General features: G+C 38.9%; 1 protein-coding gene across 1 annotated transcript in view; it reads right to left on the bottom strand.

The window, feature by feature from the left end:
- Ttn (titin) overlaps positions 1–17,643 on the bottom strand; it is a 285,277-nt gene that overhangs the window by 234,475 nt on the left and 33,159 nt on the right. Inside the window, 16 exon segments of the mRNA XM_048345167.1 lie at positions 2,202–2,327; positions 2,542–2,826; positions 4,828–5,059; positions 6,039–6,204; positions 6,297–6,438; positions 6,909–7,169; positions 8,057–8,317; positions 8,449–8,709; positions 8,803–9,066; positions 9,823–10,083; positions 12,493–12,753; positions 12,864–13,127; positions 13,501–13,773; positions 13,865–14,131; positions 15,547–15,828; positions 15,936–17,629. Of these exon segments, the coding sequence (XP_048201124.1) occupies positions 2,202–2,327; positions 2,542–2,826; positions 4,828–5,059; positions 6,039–6,204; positions 6,297–6,438; positions 6,909–7,169; positions 8,057–8,317; positions 8,449–8,709; positions 8,803–9,066; positions 9,823–10,083; positions 12,493–12,753; positions 12,864–13,127; positions 13,501–13,773; positions 13,865–14,131; positions 15,547–15,828; positions 15,936–17,629 (5,300 nt within the window).

Genomic DNA, 17,643 nt, shown 5'->3' with positions numbered 1-17,643 from the left:
GGGCACCAGAAACCTTTAATTGATAAAATTTTCAGTGTTTAGTGCCACTAGATTTCTCAGAACGATTTTATGCTTCAGGTAGTACTCAGTTTTCAAAAATGGAAAGACCAAGACCTTTGAAAGCACATAACTTTCTATAATTTTTGGAAAGGCTGCGCTTAGTGTCTTATTCAATAACTCATTAGGGTATATTAGGTAAATATTTCAGTCCCAGTGAATAAAATTAGATGATTTATCAAAGCATTTTATTTAATAAGGAGCATTTTATTTAATAACTTAAATTTTCATTGTATAGAAAATATGTCTACAAGAAGACAGAAAAACTTCTATATGTGTATAAATATTTCTGTCCTTAGGGTTATAATAATCTTATGTTTTATAAGATCCATTCTAATATTTACAGACATTAGTCATATAGCAAAGAGAAATTTTTCTTATTCCATAAAAATCAGAGCCCTATTGAAGTTTTAAGATGTAGTTGTACACTCCTAGACAGACAACTTTAATGTGATCTATAAACTTAGGATCATTACATAAAAATAGCTAATATGATTATTATTATCACTTTGAATAATCCACATATATGTTTATAGGAAAATATTCTAAAAGTCAATGAATGGATACTTTATTTAATATAGCTTTGTTGAATTTGATTTTTAAATTATCTTTATTGTGTTATTAGGATGTCATTAATTCAGTCCTAATTTATTGATATTTAGTAGTTTTAAAAGATGAAAGTTAATAGTATGTGTCCACTTTGCTTATCCAATACTTGTATCTTAACAAGTCTCTTTGTGGCTATAAAAATGCATTGAACATAAGTTACCTTGTAGCCATGCTACCTATAGGTGCTTTCCATACATTGTGATTTAATTAATTTGGATGGAGATTCTTATCTCCATCCAAAAGAAGGAGACCCTTATATTAGAAACCTTACTGAAATACTAACTTGTTTAGAAAAATAACTCTTGGCAAGATAAAGATTATGCTATGAACTAATGGGAGAAACATGATAAAACAATTATTGAGATGTTCCCTTTGATGTTGGTTTACAAAAACTAAGAAAATGAAGGAGTGGTTTTCATTTGGGATAAATCAATCTTTCACTTATTTGCTTTATCTAGTCTCTATCTGAGGCCAATCTTCAATAATGATTTGGTTTGGCACGGTATGTGTATATATTTACATCTTACCAAAGTTAAGTGAGGAGAAATACTGGTGATGTTTCAGAAGCATGTTCCAATTAAAAATGGAAGTTGCTAACTGTGATTGGGTGATTATTATAAGGTGACAGTGTCCTATATGCTGACTTATTATCTAACTTGATCCTAATAATATCTTGTGATTGGTGTATAATCATTTAAGCTATTCATTTATCCTATCAATAATTTCCTTATTGTGCATCTACTATGTCTAGGCATTACTCTAGGGTAAGGATATACTTTTTACCATTACTGGTAGCAGGCAGAATTTCTGACCTCATGAAATATAGATTCTGAGATTGAATGCTTAAACTTCGGTTCACTATAGGCTTTGCCTTCCAATGGAATATATCTTGTGCACTTGCAAATAGACTTAATAGATATGTGCATTTATGCTATTATAATTAAGCAAATAATAGTTTTGTCATTGTAATTTGGCAATCAAGAGATGAAAGTGCAGATACAATCATACTGCAAAGGAACATGGCTTTTTTAAGATTTGGGAAAAACAATTATTTAAGAGTTGTGGAAAATTTGATGGAAAAAAAAACGCACATAATATTTGTTACTCTGAGAGTTTCTTTTGTAAATACTGAGGATTTAGCTGCAGATCTTGCATTTCTTAGGCAAGTGCTCTATCTAGCTTGTAAGCCACCCAGTAGTCTTTCATTTTTATCTTGCTTTACAGATCGGTTTTCCACTAACTTTGAGCTGTCCTCGGATTTCAACCCTATCTCTGCTTCCTGGGTAGTTGGGATTACAGGTGTGTTACACCACACTTGATCTACCCTGACCATTTTTAAAGGGAACAAAACAGTAGTGGAAAACATTGCTTTCATTCTTAGGTGAATAATTCAAATTAGTGATTTGCTGGCTGCCCATGATCATGTATCAAAAGAAACCTGAGAGATGTCTGCTGTGGAGGGAAAGGCAAGAGTACTTTTTCTTTTTCAGTACTCTGTAAATATGATCAATAATATCATATGTTCAAACACCTACCTGTTCCAGAAACTCTGCACTGAAAGCGGGCTGGCCGTCCCTCAGAGGTGGCAGTGTCTTGAAGTGGTGTGATAATGGCAGGAGGATAAACTGGCATTTCTTGATCTGGAGACACAACTTCCGGAACTAAAGAAAGAGACCATGAGATTTGTCACAATTATGTCACTCTACAACCTCACAGATAGAAGCATGCACATTTATCTTTATTTTGCAATGCGGTGCTTTCAAAGTTGGGGAGTCATCCATTTTTTTTTATGAGTTCCAAATTGTAAATTAAATAGCCTAGACAAGCCTGGAGCTGGCATTGTGTTTTCAGCTGGAAGTGGCCAGGCTTTCCTACCTTCTACTGACAGTGACGCTGAGGTGGTGGCAACGCCATAGTCATTCTTGGCTTCACAAGTATAGATGGCTGCGTCCTCAGGGAAGGCCTCAATCAGCAAAAGTGTGTATTCTTGCCCATCATGAAGAAATTTGCACTTGAAGCCAGTGGAAAGCAGCTGCTCTTCCTTGTACCAGGAAATTTTGGGCTGTGGTCTGCCAGATATCACAGCACAGAAGCGAGCAGGCTTGCCAGACTGGACTGTAATGGGTTGGAGCTCCTGCAGAACTTGAGGTGGTTCAGGGGCTAGAGGTAAATGATACAAGTAGTCCATGAAAACCAGCAAAGTCACAAAAAAACTTACAAAACACTGTATTACTTTAGTGTTGGGTGGTATGTGCCTAGAAACAAAACTGGGGAATTGTGATCTCTTTACTTGCATCAGAATATTACAAGAACAACTCTCTGCTCTAAGAAGGTATTTGACCCCTCAAGTGGAAGTGGAAGGAATTGCTTTAGAAGCTCTTCTTGATGTCTAGGGGAGTATGCCCAGAGGACTGAACAGCTTAATACAAGAGCAACATGTGGCTTCATCATGGGACACAGCAATACATAAAAGGATTCTAGAATGACTTCTATACTATGTACTTTTATTAGAGCAAGCGAGAGAGAACAGAGAGAGAAGGACAGGGATAAGAAGAGGGAGGGAGAGAGGGAGAGAGAGACAGAGACAGAGACACAGAGGGGGGGAGAGAGGGGATAGTCTGGGTGCTGGGTCCCTGAGCTTTTTGCTCAAGAAATAGCTCTAATTCTGTCTACTTCTGAATTTTTGGTGGTTAATTGGAGGTAAGAGTTCCAAAGGCTCCCTGCCTGGGCTGGATTTGAACCACGATCCTCACATCTTGGCCTCCTGAGTAGTTAGGATTATAGGCATAAGCCACTGATACCTGGCTACTATCTAGTTTTAAAAGACATTCAGGTAAAGCACCATGGTAAAGAGGCTTAGTCTATTCAATTTTTGTTCATTTTGTTTTGTTTGTATTTGTGTACATCAAACTCATTTCATTATGTACAGGTGCCAGTGAAACGCAATCAGTAAGCATTGAATGACTAAATGCAAATTATTTCAGAATAGTTAAATGTAATTCAGCAGACTTAACAAAATTCAGCTTTCTGGTTATGATAATAGAGTACATTCTTAGTTGTGAGTGAGGGGACTTAGGTTGAACCCAGAAGTTGGGAGAAAAGGCCTATGTGAAGCTGATATCTGATACTATTATAGAAAAAAAAAACACTTTACTTTTCAATTACTTTCTCTACTATTACACTGACTTTAAAAGTTACTGGATATCACTGGGCTCCAGTGGCTCATATGTGTAATCCTGGATACTCAGAAGGCAGAGATCTGAGGATTGCAGTTTGAAGCCAGCCTGGGCAGGAAAATCCATGAGACTCTTATCTCCAATAAACTATCCAGAACAAGTTAGAAATGTCACTGTGGCTCAAATGGTGGAACACTAGCCTTGAGCAAAAGAAGTTCAGGGAAAGAGCCCAAGCCCAGAGTTCAAGTCCCAGAACTCGCAAAATATTGGGCAAGTGCTTCATATCTGGGAATCTTGACAAGATCCCTACTGCTCCTTCATCTGTCCTAGTGTTTTTGTGTTCAGAGATATAGTGCAAAATGGGATTGGGAGGAAATTCCCATTTTTTTCTACTTGTCTAGGCTAGTCTTAATTTTGGTAAGCCTTAGAGATTCCAGTGAAGAATTCTGAAATTGAATGGAACTTTCTAGCTTTATAAGACTGTTATGAGGTTCCTGGCAATGCTTGGTAGTATGTGAAATCATTCCTTGTTCCATACTGCCTGCAGCTGTCTAGGCCCAGCATGATTCTCAAAGGGGACATTTGGGTTCTCTCATCTTTTATATACCAGAAGCTGAATGTCTCCATGTTGCTTGGTATTGGTATTGCTACCAATACTTAAATAGTTAGGGTATAGGGCAGAGAGTGAAAACAGCTTAATTATTTCTGGAAACCCATTTGGAGCATAATAAAATTGACATACACTAGAGGTTCAGTAGTGTCAATAAAGCAAATGAAGATTTAGCAAGTAGGTGCTTCCTGGAAATAATACATGAATAGTTCTGTTAACAGCTGTCTTTCTTTTCCACAATATAACAACACATGCAACTGCATCTTGTGAGTGTCCAAGGTTCTTTAGGAAATGCCCCAGAACCACCAATGAATAGCTGACTTAAGAAAGGATTATTCCAGAGAGACCCATGTGTTAAAGTCTCTTTCTACATACCATTGACAAAAAGAGTCACTGAGCTCCTGTTTCTTCCTGCCACAAAGGTGTATTCGCCTGCATCACTATGTCTGGTCTCAGAGATAAACATCCGGTGGATTCTTCTCTCCACCACATATTGGTGTCGTTCTTGAATTTGGAAATTAATTTCAATGCCATCTTTATACCAGTGGGCATCAACATCATCTTCATTGACCTCAAACTCAACAACAGCACGTTGTTTCTCAATAACCTGTTGATTAAACAACATGAAAAAGAAAACTGAAAACTTAGCTGATTTCCTTTTTATTACCATGTTTCTAAAAATGTTTACTTGAAAAACATACAAAATCCATATAGCATAATATAAGCTAATGGTAGCACATTTAATTTTTCCTGTCTGATCTTGGACAAATGGTACTCAAATTCCTTTCATAGAAAATCATGCTTGCTCCTGCATTAATGAGGGAGGCTTCTCAAAGAGACAGTTATTTCATCTTTAAATGTTTGCTTCTTCATGAATAATAACTGAACTACAACAATTGACATCTAAGGGCTTTCCATTCTTTATAGAGCTCTTGGAAATTACTATCTACTTGATTGCCTATCGTTTGACTCTAATTTTGTGAGCTAGAGAGAAATTATTAATCTTGCTTTAAAGGTGAGGAAGTTAAGGTTCAAAATTAGAGAAAAAAAAGGATAGAAGACATAGCTAGGTTGTCTGAGTTCTCACTGAAGTTCTCTCTGAAGCCTCTAAAGCATGATTCTCTGTGGAGTAACAATCTGATGAAATATTTCTCTCTTCATGATGGCACTTGGTAACTCTGGTGGTGTGATGACAGGCTTTGAGAGGCAGTAGAGGGCAAAAGTGTTTGCTCAGTGTCCTTGCCAGGAATCTAACTTTGTTCAGAATGGCAAGCTTCTTAGCACTCATGTGACATAATCTCAGCTACCAAGTTCCTATGCACCTGCCTTTCCATTGACAAAGTCCTGAGACTCTGCCACCTCATCCTAAATTCTCTTAATTGTAGCTGATGTTAGAAGTGTGCTCCCTAATTGAGCAGAAACTATGACTTAAATGGATGTGGGTAGAAGAATCTGAGCCAGTAGGAATGAGCTGATCTCAGACTTTAAAAGACTGGCCAGGAAATGGAAAAGTCAAAAGTTAAATAAGAAAACTGCATTGCAGACAGTTGATGATTTCTCCCCAAAGTCCAAAATGCAGACAATACCTGAACCTCCTTTTTAACACTTCGGATGCGCACATCCCTGCCCTCAACGAAAAGGTTAGCAGTGGACATGTTGCCTCCGGCCACCACTGTGTACTGTCCGGCATCGGACATGCGCGTAGACGGGATGAGAAGGCGGTGGACATATTTCTCCTTCTGAATCTTTATCCTACGGGTAGAAAGGAAATTGGAGTTTAATGCCGAGATTCGAAAGAAGCTGAGAATTCCTGGAATGCAGCGTAGCAAGACAAAATAACGGACCTGTCTTCTATCTGCAGCTCTTGGCCGTCTTTCATCCACTGGACAGAAATGTCAGGTTCTGAAACCTCACATTCAAACATGGCTCGCTTCTTCTCAAGAACCTTTATGTCTTTAATATGCTTCCTAAATTCTATGTGGCGAGCTGAAAGAGAGCATGTAAAAAGTTAACATTTTGACAGCCTTATTGAGATATAATTAATATAAAGTGTATAATTCAGTGGCTTCCTGGGTAGGCAGATTTGGGCAGTCATTATCATGATTTTAGAATATTCTTGTCCCCTCCCTCCAAATAAAGCAGGAACTCTGGCTTTCTCATCTTATACCTTTCCTATCATCTCTCTCTCTATAAAAAAAACACTGATCTATGTTTGAATATATTTGTGTGTTATACACATTTCCTATAAAGGTACTCATACAATATGTGGTTCTTTCTTGCTAGCCTCTTTTCGGATGAAGTTCTAAGTATTTCTATAGAAGCATGTATTAGTACTACCTTTTATTGCTGATCAATCTGTTTGGGTAGATATACCAAATTTTATTTGCCTGTTCATCACCCAATAACATTTTACATGGCATATTTGTTCTACAGATTGGGCATTTATGAAACCATACCTTCCACGTAAAGAGTGGCTGTTGATGTAGCATTTCCAGCCACGAATGTGTAATCAGCAGCATCTCCAAAGTGCACATTCCTGATGTTCAGTGAGTGTGTGAGTTTTTTGGTTCTGACTTGGCACCTATCCGTTGATTTGATCTCCACACCATTCTTTAACCATTTGTAAGAGATGCCTTCATAGTTTACTGTCACCTCAAAAGTGATGGTGTCTTTCTCTTCAGCATTGATGTCCTTAAGCATGGATGTAATCATGATTGCTGCAAAGGAGGAAATAAGAAACATCCAAGGAGAATTTCAATGTAAATAGGATATAGGTTCTAACAGGCACAGGATGAAAACTTGAGATATTGTCAGTAGTTGTGTTGAGGTGAATACAATGAAGAGATGTATACCCCTGTGCATGGCAAGGCCAAGAGAGATGAACAGAGTGATGAAGTGAAGACACTGAAACATATTTCTATGTAGCTTTTGGTTATTGTTTTCTTTCTTTCTTTTTTCTATGCCTGTACCGGTGTTCCAGGCCATATGATCTTTTCTGCTCACTGTTGGCACTATACCACTGAGCCTTGTCTCCAGTCCAGAATTTTGCTGCTTAACTGGAGCTGCAATATGAAAGTCTTTCTGTCCAAGTTGCTTAGAGCTGTGATCCTGCAAGTATCCCTTTGAGTAGCTAGGATTATAGGTGTGAACCATTGTACACAGTTCTAGCTAGCCCTTTAACACTACTATGATTGGGAAATTTTGTCTAGGTGGAGATGTTAGCATTTAACTCAGTATGAACATACAGAACATTTTGTTTGTTTGTTTGTTTGTTTGTTTTTGTGCCAGCCCTGGGGCTTGGATTCAGGGCCTGAGCATTCTCCCTGGCTTTTTTTTTTTTTTTTGCTCAAGGCTAGCACTCTACCACTTGAGCCACAGCACTACTTCTGGTAGTGCTGAGGAATATATATGTGGTGCTGAGGAATCGACCCCAGGGTCCATGTATGTGAGGCAAGCACTCTACCATTAGGCCATATTCCCAGCCCACTAGTCTATGTTTTAGTAAGGATTTTGAGTAGTCTAAGTGGTCAGTGAAGAAATGTACAGGATATGAAATAACAGTCAACTATGTATTTGTATATACATGTGTGTTTTTTGTACTTACGGGTCACAGTCAAGGTGGCACTGACTTGGTCATTGCCACAGACAAATGTGTATTCTGCTGAGTCCTCTGTACTGGTGTTCATGATGATCAGCTGATGGAGTTTCCCTTGCACCACAATCTTGAACTTTTCACTCATCTCAATTTCAACACCATTCTTCAGCCACATGGAAGGGACATTGAAGTGAGATACCTCACACTCAAAGGAGGCAGTTTTGGTCTCTGGTACCTCAATACTCTTCATAGTTTTTGTAATATGTAGTGCTTGGGAGAATCAGAGAGGGACTTCCGTGAATATATTTTCATTTAAAAATGGGTGAAGCAATACAAACTAGTGAACACAAAGGAGTCCTCAAGGAAAATGCCATGCCCAAAGGGTGCTGAATAGGACTTACTTTCCACAAACAACTTGGCTTTGCACTCCAGCTGCCCCACCATGGCTGTGTATTCTCCAGCATCAGAGGGGGAAATGTTCTGCAACATCAGCTTGTGGACTTTCCTCTCTGAGATCAATCTGTGCTTGTCACTTGGCTTAATCTCTATATTCTTATAGAACCATTTCACTGGAACTGTGTCGTGGGAGACACTGACTTCAAAAGCAACGGTGGCATTTTCCAAGGCTGTCACATCCTTGGGCTTTTTAATGATCTTGACAGCTAATGAGAAAAGTTGGAGATATTCAGTCATAGGGTTAACCTTATGGTAATCCTAGGTGGACTCTTAGGTAAACTATTTCTAGATTAACTTACTTTCAACATGTAGCCTGGCACTGGCTCCTAGCCTTCCAAGTTTGAAGCCATAGACAGACTCGTCTACAATTGCACAGTTTTTAACTCTCAGAGAGTAAACTGTTCCTTTGACAGAGATATCGTACTTGTCATTGGATTTTAGCACAACTCCATTTTTTATCCACTGGACACCTTTGACGTCAGGGTGTGTAAGCTCAACAGTGAAGACAGCATCCTGTGTCTCTGTCACTGTCAGGTTCTTTAGAGTCTTCTTGATTTTAACAGCTGAAAACGAAATGAATATTTGCTTAGATAATGTTAATGATGACAAGCAACTAAAAGAATTCCTGTAAATGATTGTTATCCAGTCATATTGTAAAAGAATAGTTCTCAGAAAATGGTTATGCTGGGTGTCAATGGGTGGCTCACACCTGTAATCCTAGCTACTCAGGAGGCTACGATCTGAGGATTGTGCCTCAAAGCCAGACTGTTCTATAAAATCTGTGAGACTCTTATCTCCTATAAACCACTAAGAAAAAGCCAGAAGTAGCATTGTGGCTCAATGAGTGGAGTGCTAGCTTTGAGCACAAAGAGTCTCAGGGACAGCATCTAGGCCCTGAGTTCAACCCCTAGGACCAGCAAAAAAAGAAAAAAGATATCTTGAGATTACCTATGGAAACCATGTCCAATTGGACATGGGCATTGTGTAATGATTTTTCTGAACTTGAATTGAATGAAGTTTACATTTTCCTACCCTGATAGCCTAGTAGATTGAAAAGAAAGATTGAAAGAGGAATACAGAACCGGAATGTCTGATTTAAAACTGCTTCACAGACCCTAAAATGGTTTCATCACATAAACATGTCTGATGAGCTATTTTTCACCTTGTGGTATATGGCTCATAAGGAAAAATGGAGTGTTTATAATTTTATAAAATGAAAACTTATGTCTTCCAACACGTTCATACCATTTGACTTTTAAAATGGTAAATTAAGACAGCAGTGTGAATGGAAAGGAGAAATCTGATGCTGAATTGCTGACCTTCAACTTTGAGTTTGGCTGATGTTTTGGAGGTGGCCACCTGGTAGGTGTACTCTCCAATGTCATCTAATTTTGTGGCAGCAATGATCAGTCTCCTTTTGTGGCCATCAGATTCACTTCTGATGTTATTACTCAGTGCCAACCGTTTGCCATCTTTCAGCCATTCGCCTTCAGAATCGGGGTTGGCAACTTCACATTCAAACACAGCTTCCTGGGACTCAGCGACAGTCTGGTCTGTGAGTGGCTTGGAGATAGCACCCCCTTGAGAACAAGAGAAGTACATATGTGAGTCCTTTACAAGTATTTATAGAATAATGTAATATTTGTACAATCAAGTATCAAATATAAAAGAGCTCTTAAATATTGTGAAGTGTCAAATAAAACTATGTTTACCCACATTGAAAAGATGAAGAGTTAGAGGAGAGTGATGGATAGGGTGACATTGATCAAGAGTCATTGTACTCATAAACTGATATGTTGATTTGAAACCACATTGAACAAATACATAAAGATGATTGGAAAACATCAAAGAAATCCCTTACTTTTACTATGCATGGCTAGTACCCAGGGAGGATCCTGGGGTCAAGAAAGTCTGCAAGTCAGGGGCTGGGAATATGGCCTAGTGGCAAGAGTGCTTGCCTCGTATACATGAAGCCCAGGGTTCGATTCCTCAGCACCACATATATAGAAAAGGCCAGAAGTGGCACTGTAGCTCAAGTGGCAGAGTACTAGCCTTGAGCCAAAAGAAGCCAGGGACAATGCTCAGGCCCTGAGTCCAAGCCCCAGGACTGGCCAAAAAAAAGTCACAAGAAAGTCTGCAAGTCAATCAAGTGCTTAATATAACGCTCTAAGGATCATAATGCCCACTATGCCACATAGCTGTGGTTAAACTCAATCCCTTCTACTTCAAAGTGTTCTACTTGCTCCTTTTAGTATTATTTCCTGGGAGTTTGTTTGCTTTTGAATGAGGAAAATGTTCAAGTTATTAATGTTGTTTTAAAAAAGTAATAAATATGTAACAATTTTGGTGTTTGTGTATCTCTTACCTTTAAACTTTTTCTTTGAAAAAATATCATACCTCCTTCACTTTATAGCTTTGCGTTACTATCAATACCTGGTCTATTTCAGTTAATTTAAAAATATTGAGTGAAATTATATAAGGACTTAATTGATTTTTGTATTACACTTATTTAAGAATATGTAATTAATAGTGAGAGAAAAGTGGAAACTAAAATTTTGTTTTATCAGTCTTTTTATGAAGAAATCTCATACAATAAAGTATAAGTCATGAAACCATATCAAATATGATACACTTTTCCATATGGCTTGCTTTTATTCTGGATGTCATGGAGACATATTTAAACATATTTTCTTGACTATTCAGGGCTTGAACCAAAAAAATTAGTGAAGATTACTAGTTCTTTCTAATTGGTTTATGTTTTTGATTTTTTTTATTTTAAAGCTAAGGATCTATCAAGATAGAAATGATCTCATTTCTATTTGAAGTTATAAGAAAGGTACACATTGAGTGTATTTAAATTCTTTAATTGGGTCCAAACACATAAGGTGTGGAAGGGGTGCTGTGGCTCAAGTGGTAGAGCCTTGAGCTGAAGCTCCAAGGCCCAGAGCTCATGCCCCATGACTGACAAAAAACAACAAACAAAAAACAAAAACATAAGGTATAAATAAGAGAAATATAAAAGTTTAAAGAAGTAAAAGTAGTATATACAGGAGTAACACTTCATAGTATATACTTTGAACATTAACCGATTGATAAAATGAATATCAGGAAGTTGAAGCATATTTTGAATGGGGAGGTTAGAAGTGGGGACAGATGAAAAGAAAAAAGAATGGTGGATGAAAACAATCATAATACTCAATGTACCTTTGTGAAAAAGGAGGTGGGAAAATTGATGTGGCTGGCTGGAGAAAGGACAGGTGACAGAGGGAGGGAGAATGATGGAAGGGGTAACTGAGTAAGAGAGCCAGGGAAGGAGTGACATTGTTCAAAAAGAAATGTTCACATTGCCTGACTTATGTAGCCATAATCCCTCTGTACTTCACCTCTACGATAACTATAATATATGTGCGCATACATTTGAAAAAGAAAAAAATGATGTTCTGTGCACATAGATATGTTGAATTGTCAATCTGTTGGAAAACCATTTAAAGATAAAACTAAGTAAATAAAAAGAAGTGAAATTAAAACTAGAAGTACTTAAAAAGAAATAAATCTTTAGAGTAGCAAAGTTTAAATAAAGCTTAGTTCAGTAAACATTTATTAATTGTGTAACTTGTAAAGCACACCAAGAAGAGAAAGAAGCAATTCGAGACTTAAGAAGTTTATTCTGTCATAAGAAGAGAAAATGTGGAATAAGACTACTGGAAGGCAAGAACAACCAAAGAGGAACACAGGAAGAACCTGATGGGAGGGAGCAATCCCATATACATGGGGAAATTAAGGAAGGTATCACAGAGTTTCATCTGAGATAGCTGTGGGCAACATTCAGAATTTAGGCTGGCTGATGTTGACGGAATATTGGCCAAGAGATCAGCATAAGCTGAGGCATGGCTGTAGGAAATGGGTGGAAATTTGGAGGAGAATGAGCAGCAATTTCTTAAAACAATTGCCTTAATTAAGAACTTAGCATCAATGAGAGATGTACCAACCTGCAACAGTAAGTTTCCCAGATGTCATATTTTCCCCAGCATAAAATGTGTATTCTCCTTCATCATCTTTCATCATATTTAGAACTGTCAGTTTATATATTTTTCCATGAGCTTCAATTTTATATTTAGAACTGGGCTTGATTTCCTTGTCCTTAAAATTCCATAGGACATCAATTCCTGAGTGTGACAGCTCAACCTCGAAGACTACATTTTGAGTTTCCGTACAGGTAAGGTCATGGAGGCCTCTAATAATTTTAATTTCTTGGAGCAAAACAAAAAGGTGATTATTATTATTATTATTATTGGATCATACTCTACTGAGAAAGTAGAATGCTTAAAATAATGGTGAGTTAAATGACACAATGTCTTACTTTCTACAGAGAGATTACAGCTTGTTTCAACTCTCCCCACCATCAGTTTGTAAGGTCCTTCATCTGAAGCATGAGTTCGGTTAATCACAAGGCGCTGCTTAGTTCCTTTGATGATGGCTTGAACTCGGTCATCAGGCTTGATTTGTTCATCACTTAGGTACCATTTGACAGAAGTCACATCAGGGACTGAGACTTTACATTCCAGTACAGCCTTGGTACCCTCAATCACATTGATATCTTTCAAAGGTGTTACCACATCAACACCTGCAAAAGCCAATGCAAATAAAAGAATGTAAATATAAAGTATGAATATACATGCTTGGAATGTTCCTAAAAGATCAGTGAGGGCTGGGGATATGGCCTAGTGGCAAGAGTGCTTGCCTCATATACATGAGGCCCTGGGTTCAATTCCCCAGCACCACATATACAGAAAACGGCCAGAAGTGGCGCTGTGGCTCAAGTGGCAGAGTGCTAGCCTTGAGCACAAAGAAGCCAGGGACAGTGCTCAGGCCCTGAGTCCAAGCCCCAGGACTGGCAAAAAAAAAAAAAAAAAAAAAAAAAAAAAAAAAAAAAAAAATCAGTGAAGTTCTTTATCCCACTTAACAGGAGAAACAGAAGACTTGTAAATAGTACTCACTGTAGACAGAGACACGCCCACTGGTGGAAAGCCCAAGGGTGGGAATAGCAAAGGAGTAGTTTCCGGCATCTTCCTTAGTCATATCTTCAATAAGAAGCATGTGGGACTGTTTGTCTATCACAATGTGAACCCTGTCACTGTGCTGGACTTCTTGTCCATCTTTCATCCAGACCCCTTCCACATTTTCTAAGGAGACTTTGACTTCAAGCTGGACAATGTCACCCTCGCAGACTTTTTGATCACTGAGTCCTTGTAGAATAGCAATGGGGCGGGCTGGGAAACAAGGGGACATAAAGAATGTTATCCTTTTTGTCAAAAACCATATTGATCCTCACTGTAGGCTGACAGAGATGGGGAGACTTACGTTTCATCTTAAGTTGACAGGTTGTTTTCTTCCCATCCACAACAAAGCTGTACTCTCCCTGATCTTCTTTGGTTACATCTTTGACTGTGAGGTTTTGACGTCCACGGCGAGATGTGATTGAGTATTTGCCGTTGGATTTAAGCTCTACATCATTATGATACCATTTGCCTTCAATATTTTCTGGGGATATAATACACTCTAACTCTCCTGAAAATGATTCTGGAACTTCTACGTCTTCAAGTTCTTTCACAAATTCAACAACAGCTCCTGTAAGTATGTTAAGGTTGATTAATTCCTCTAGTAAGTTATACAGCTAGACTTTTGAGAGACAATGCCCTTTATATCTCTTTTATCTTCCACATACTATTAGGGATATTCTTAATATCTACCTGAAAGTAGACTGATACATTTTATATAAAATAGAGTTACCTTGATTTTTGAGTTATTTTGTAAACAGGTATACTTAACATAAAATATGAGACATGAAAAAATGTTACTTAAAATATCCAGATTTTCAAAATTCTTAATTAAGGATATAAACTCAAAATGAAAAGACTTGGAAAAAATCATGCTAAGTGAGGTGAGCCAGACCCAAAGAAACACCGACTCTATGTTTTCTCTCATTAGTAATAATTAGTATATATCTAGGATAGTCCCAGCAGAGCATCACAATAGCTCATCGACTATGTATACATGATCATATAAGATGATGCTAAATGAAATGAACTACAAGATATGAAAATAGATGGTTTTTCATTGTTGTTATTTTTAATGTAACTATGTCAAATTTATTCTTGCCTGTTGTCACTGTATTTGATTTTGGTACCCTGGGTATAGTTTATACGTTTATCTGAATTAGGGAAGGGAAGGGGAACATCAAAATGGTGATATAAAGGACAAAGTACGAACCAATGTAACAGTGATACTTACAAAACACTATGTTGTAAACTATCTGTATAATTTGGGGGGGGGTGATTGGGAAGGAGGGAAGGTGGGAGAAAAATGAAGGAGGAGGTAACAAGTTTGACAAGAAATGTACTCACTATCTTATGTATATAACTGTAACCCCTCTGTATATCACCTTAACAATAAAATTAAATTTAAAAAAGATTATAAACTCATAAATTTTGCTAATTCCTAAAGAATTCTTTTTATGATGGCAGGCATTTGTAGCTCATGCTACCTAATCCTAGCTATTCAGCCTGGGCAGGAAAGCCCTTCAGACTCTTATCTGCAGGTAACCACCAAAGAGCTGTGGTTCAAGTGGTTTGACCATCAGCCGTCAACGAAGAAGTTAAGGGACAGAACCCAGACTCTGAGTGTAATCCCCAGGACTGGCACAAAACAAACAAGAAGGGGCTGGGGATATGGCCTAGTGGCAAGAGTGCTTGCCTCGTATACACGAGGCCCTGGGTTCGATTCCCCAGCACCACATATACAGAAAATGGCCAGAAGTGGTGCTGTGGCTCAAGTGGCAGAGTGCTAGCCTTGAGCAAGAAGAAGCCAGGGACAGTGCTCAGGCCCTGAGTCCAAGCCCCAGGACTGGCAAAAACAAAAAAAAAATAAAACAAAAAAACCCCACAAGAATTCTTTTCATGAAAGGTAATTTGCCCTGCTAATTTTATCACAGTGTAAAGGTAACTTTCAAATTTAAACAGTGCAATTGTTATTTTATTTTTTACCTTCAACAATAAGTTTTGCTGTGGTTTTAATATTCTCATCTTCCACAAGAACACAGCTATAGTCCTCAGCATCGGAGGCATCAATGGTCAGTACAGACAGGAAATGAACCTTTCTGTCAGAGTGCATCCTATATTTGTCTCCCCCGTAAATCTCCACACCATCTTTGTACCATTTCACTTTGACAAATGGCTCTGAAGTTTCACATTCAAAAGTCGCCATGGTGTCCTTTTCCTTAGCAACAACATCTTGTAATTCTTGTGTGAAAGTGATCAATTGCTTGGCTATGGGGAGTGGGGCAAAAAGAAAAGAATATTGAATTAAATTCATAAAATGAGCAATGGGGAAAATAAGAAATAGTAAATACCCAAGTGAGAGATTTTCAAATTACCTTGTACAAGTAAGAATGCATGGCTTGAGGTTTCCCCAGCGATATTGATGGCCTTTACCATGATGCTGGCGGAGTCCTCAGTGGTCACATCTCTTATGACCAATTCACACACATTGTCTTCTGGCCAGTACCAGTAGATGCGGTCGGAACGTTCTATTTTTACACCATTTTTGTACCATTCACATTCAGGGTCTGGTTTTCCCACAACTCTGACCCTGAAGTGTGCATCTGATCCTTGACCAACTGTTTGGCTTTGGATTTTTTCGAAGATCTTGGGCGCTTCCATACTAGGGCTAAGTTCAATTCGGTCAGGCTTAAAAGTTGGAATAGTGACTTTGCCTTCTTCCGCGAGGGCTTTCTTCTCCTCTTCGGTTAACTCTTTGGTCCAGTGTAGAAGTTCGTCCTTTGTCTTCTTCAGGAGTTCTTCGTAGGACTCATCCTTCTTGCGCGACTTGAGCTCCACAGCTGTAATGGCTTCATAATACCCCTCCTCCGTTCTGCGCTTGAATTTACTGCGCAGCTCTTCGGACTCCTCAGACACTTTCTCATGGGTGATCCTTTCAGCCCTTTTCAGCTTCACAATTTCTTTGGTTTCACTGGCGTCTACAGGTCTGTCTACTTTCTGGACTTCAAACTGAAGTTTTCCTGGTTCGTGCACATGGAACTCAGGCTTTGGCTCCGGAGCACGTCGAAGGACAGACCTGAAGTCTTCCCTTTGCTGGATCTCGAGTTTCACTTTGTGCTCCGTTACACCTTCAGGATTTTCGGCAGTGACCTTGACTTCACCAGTGTCATAGGATTTGCAGTCCACGATGTCCAGATAATGGATGCCATCGTAGCGAACTCTGAACCTTTTGCTCTTGCGAATGAGCTGTCCATTGAGGTACCAGTTGACCTTGGGCTGAGGGTAGCCAGTTACTCGGCAGCGGAATCTAGCTGTCTCCCCTTCCAGGACTCTCACTGGCTCTGGGAATAAGACGATGTCTGGCTTTTGCTTTTCTTTTTGATCTGTTGTTACACCCGTAAGTGCACCTTCATGAGCCATTCTCTCCAATTCTTCGATTCTCTGTAAGCCTTTCCTCCCCTCAGGCAATTGGGACTCTTCCACAAGACTTTTCTCATCTTTAACAATGAGGGTGGCAGATGTATGATCTGTTCCGTATTTGTTAGTGGCTCTGCAGGTAATGACACCGCTATCTCTAGAATACGCAACTCCATAATCAAGGCTGCAGTAACCAAATTCATTAATCATGCGGAGCCTATTGGCTGCTTCCAGTGGCTTCCCATCATGGAGCCATTCCACCACCATGGTGGGGTCACCAATCGGTGTCAATCTACATTCAAAGTGGGCAGGCCCAAAGCGCTTCAGTCTTAAGGAAGTGAGCTTTTTCTTGAAAAATGGTTTCTGCTGCTTCTCCTTGTCATAGAGGTCGCCCTCCTCCCACTGCTCTTGACCATATCGCAAGTGGAGAGGCTCCAGTTCTGGGGCTGCAATCTCCTTTGCTCTGTATGTCCCTCGTGGGATGATTAATTTTCTCTCTGGTTCAGGCTCTGCAAACTGAACCTCCACGTTAACTTTACACCTGGTGGTGTCTCGGCCAGCCTTGTTAATTGCAGTTGCAGTATACCAGGCAGAATCTTGGCTGACAATGGAATCGATTTTAAGGGCAGCTTCTCCCTTGGTTCCTTCAATCCTATAAAAATTAAA

This window comes from Perognathus longimembris, chromosome 4 (genome assembly GCF_023159225.1).
Source record: "Perognathus longimembris pacificus isolate PPM17 chromosome 4, ASM2315922v1, whole genome shotgun sequence".
In the NCBI taxonomy this organism is placed as follows: Eukaryota; Metazoa; Chordata; class Mammalia; order Rodentia; family Heteromyidae; genus Perognathus; species Perognathus longimembris.
This window is presented reverse-complemented; position numbering and strand designations above follow the sequence as displayed.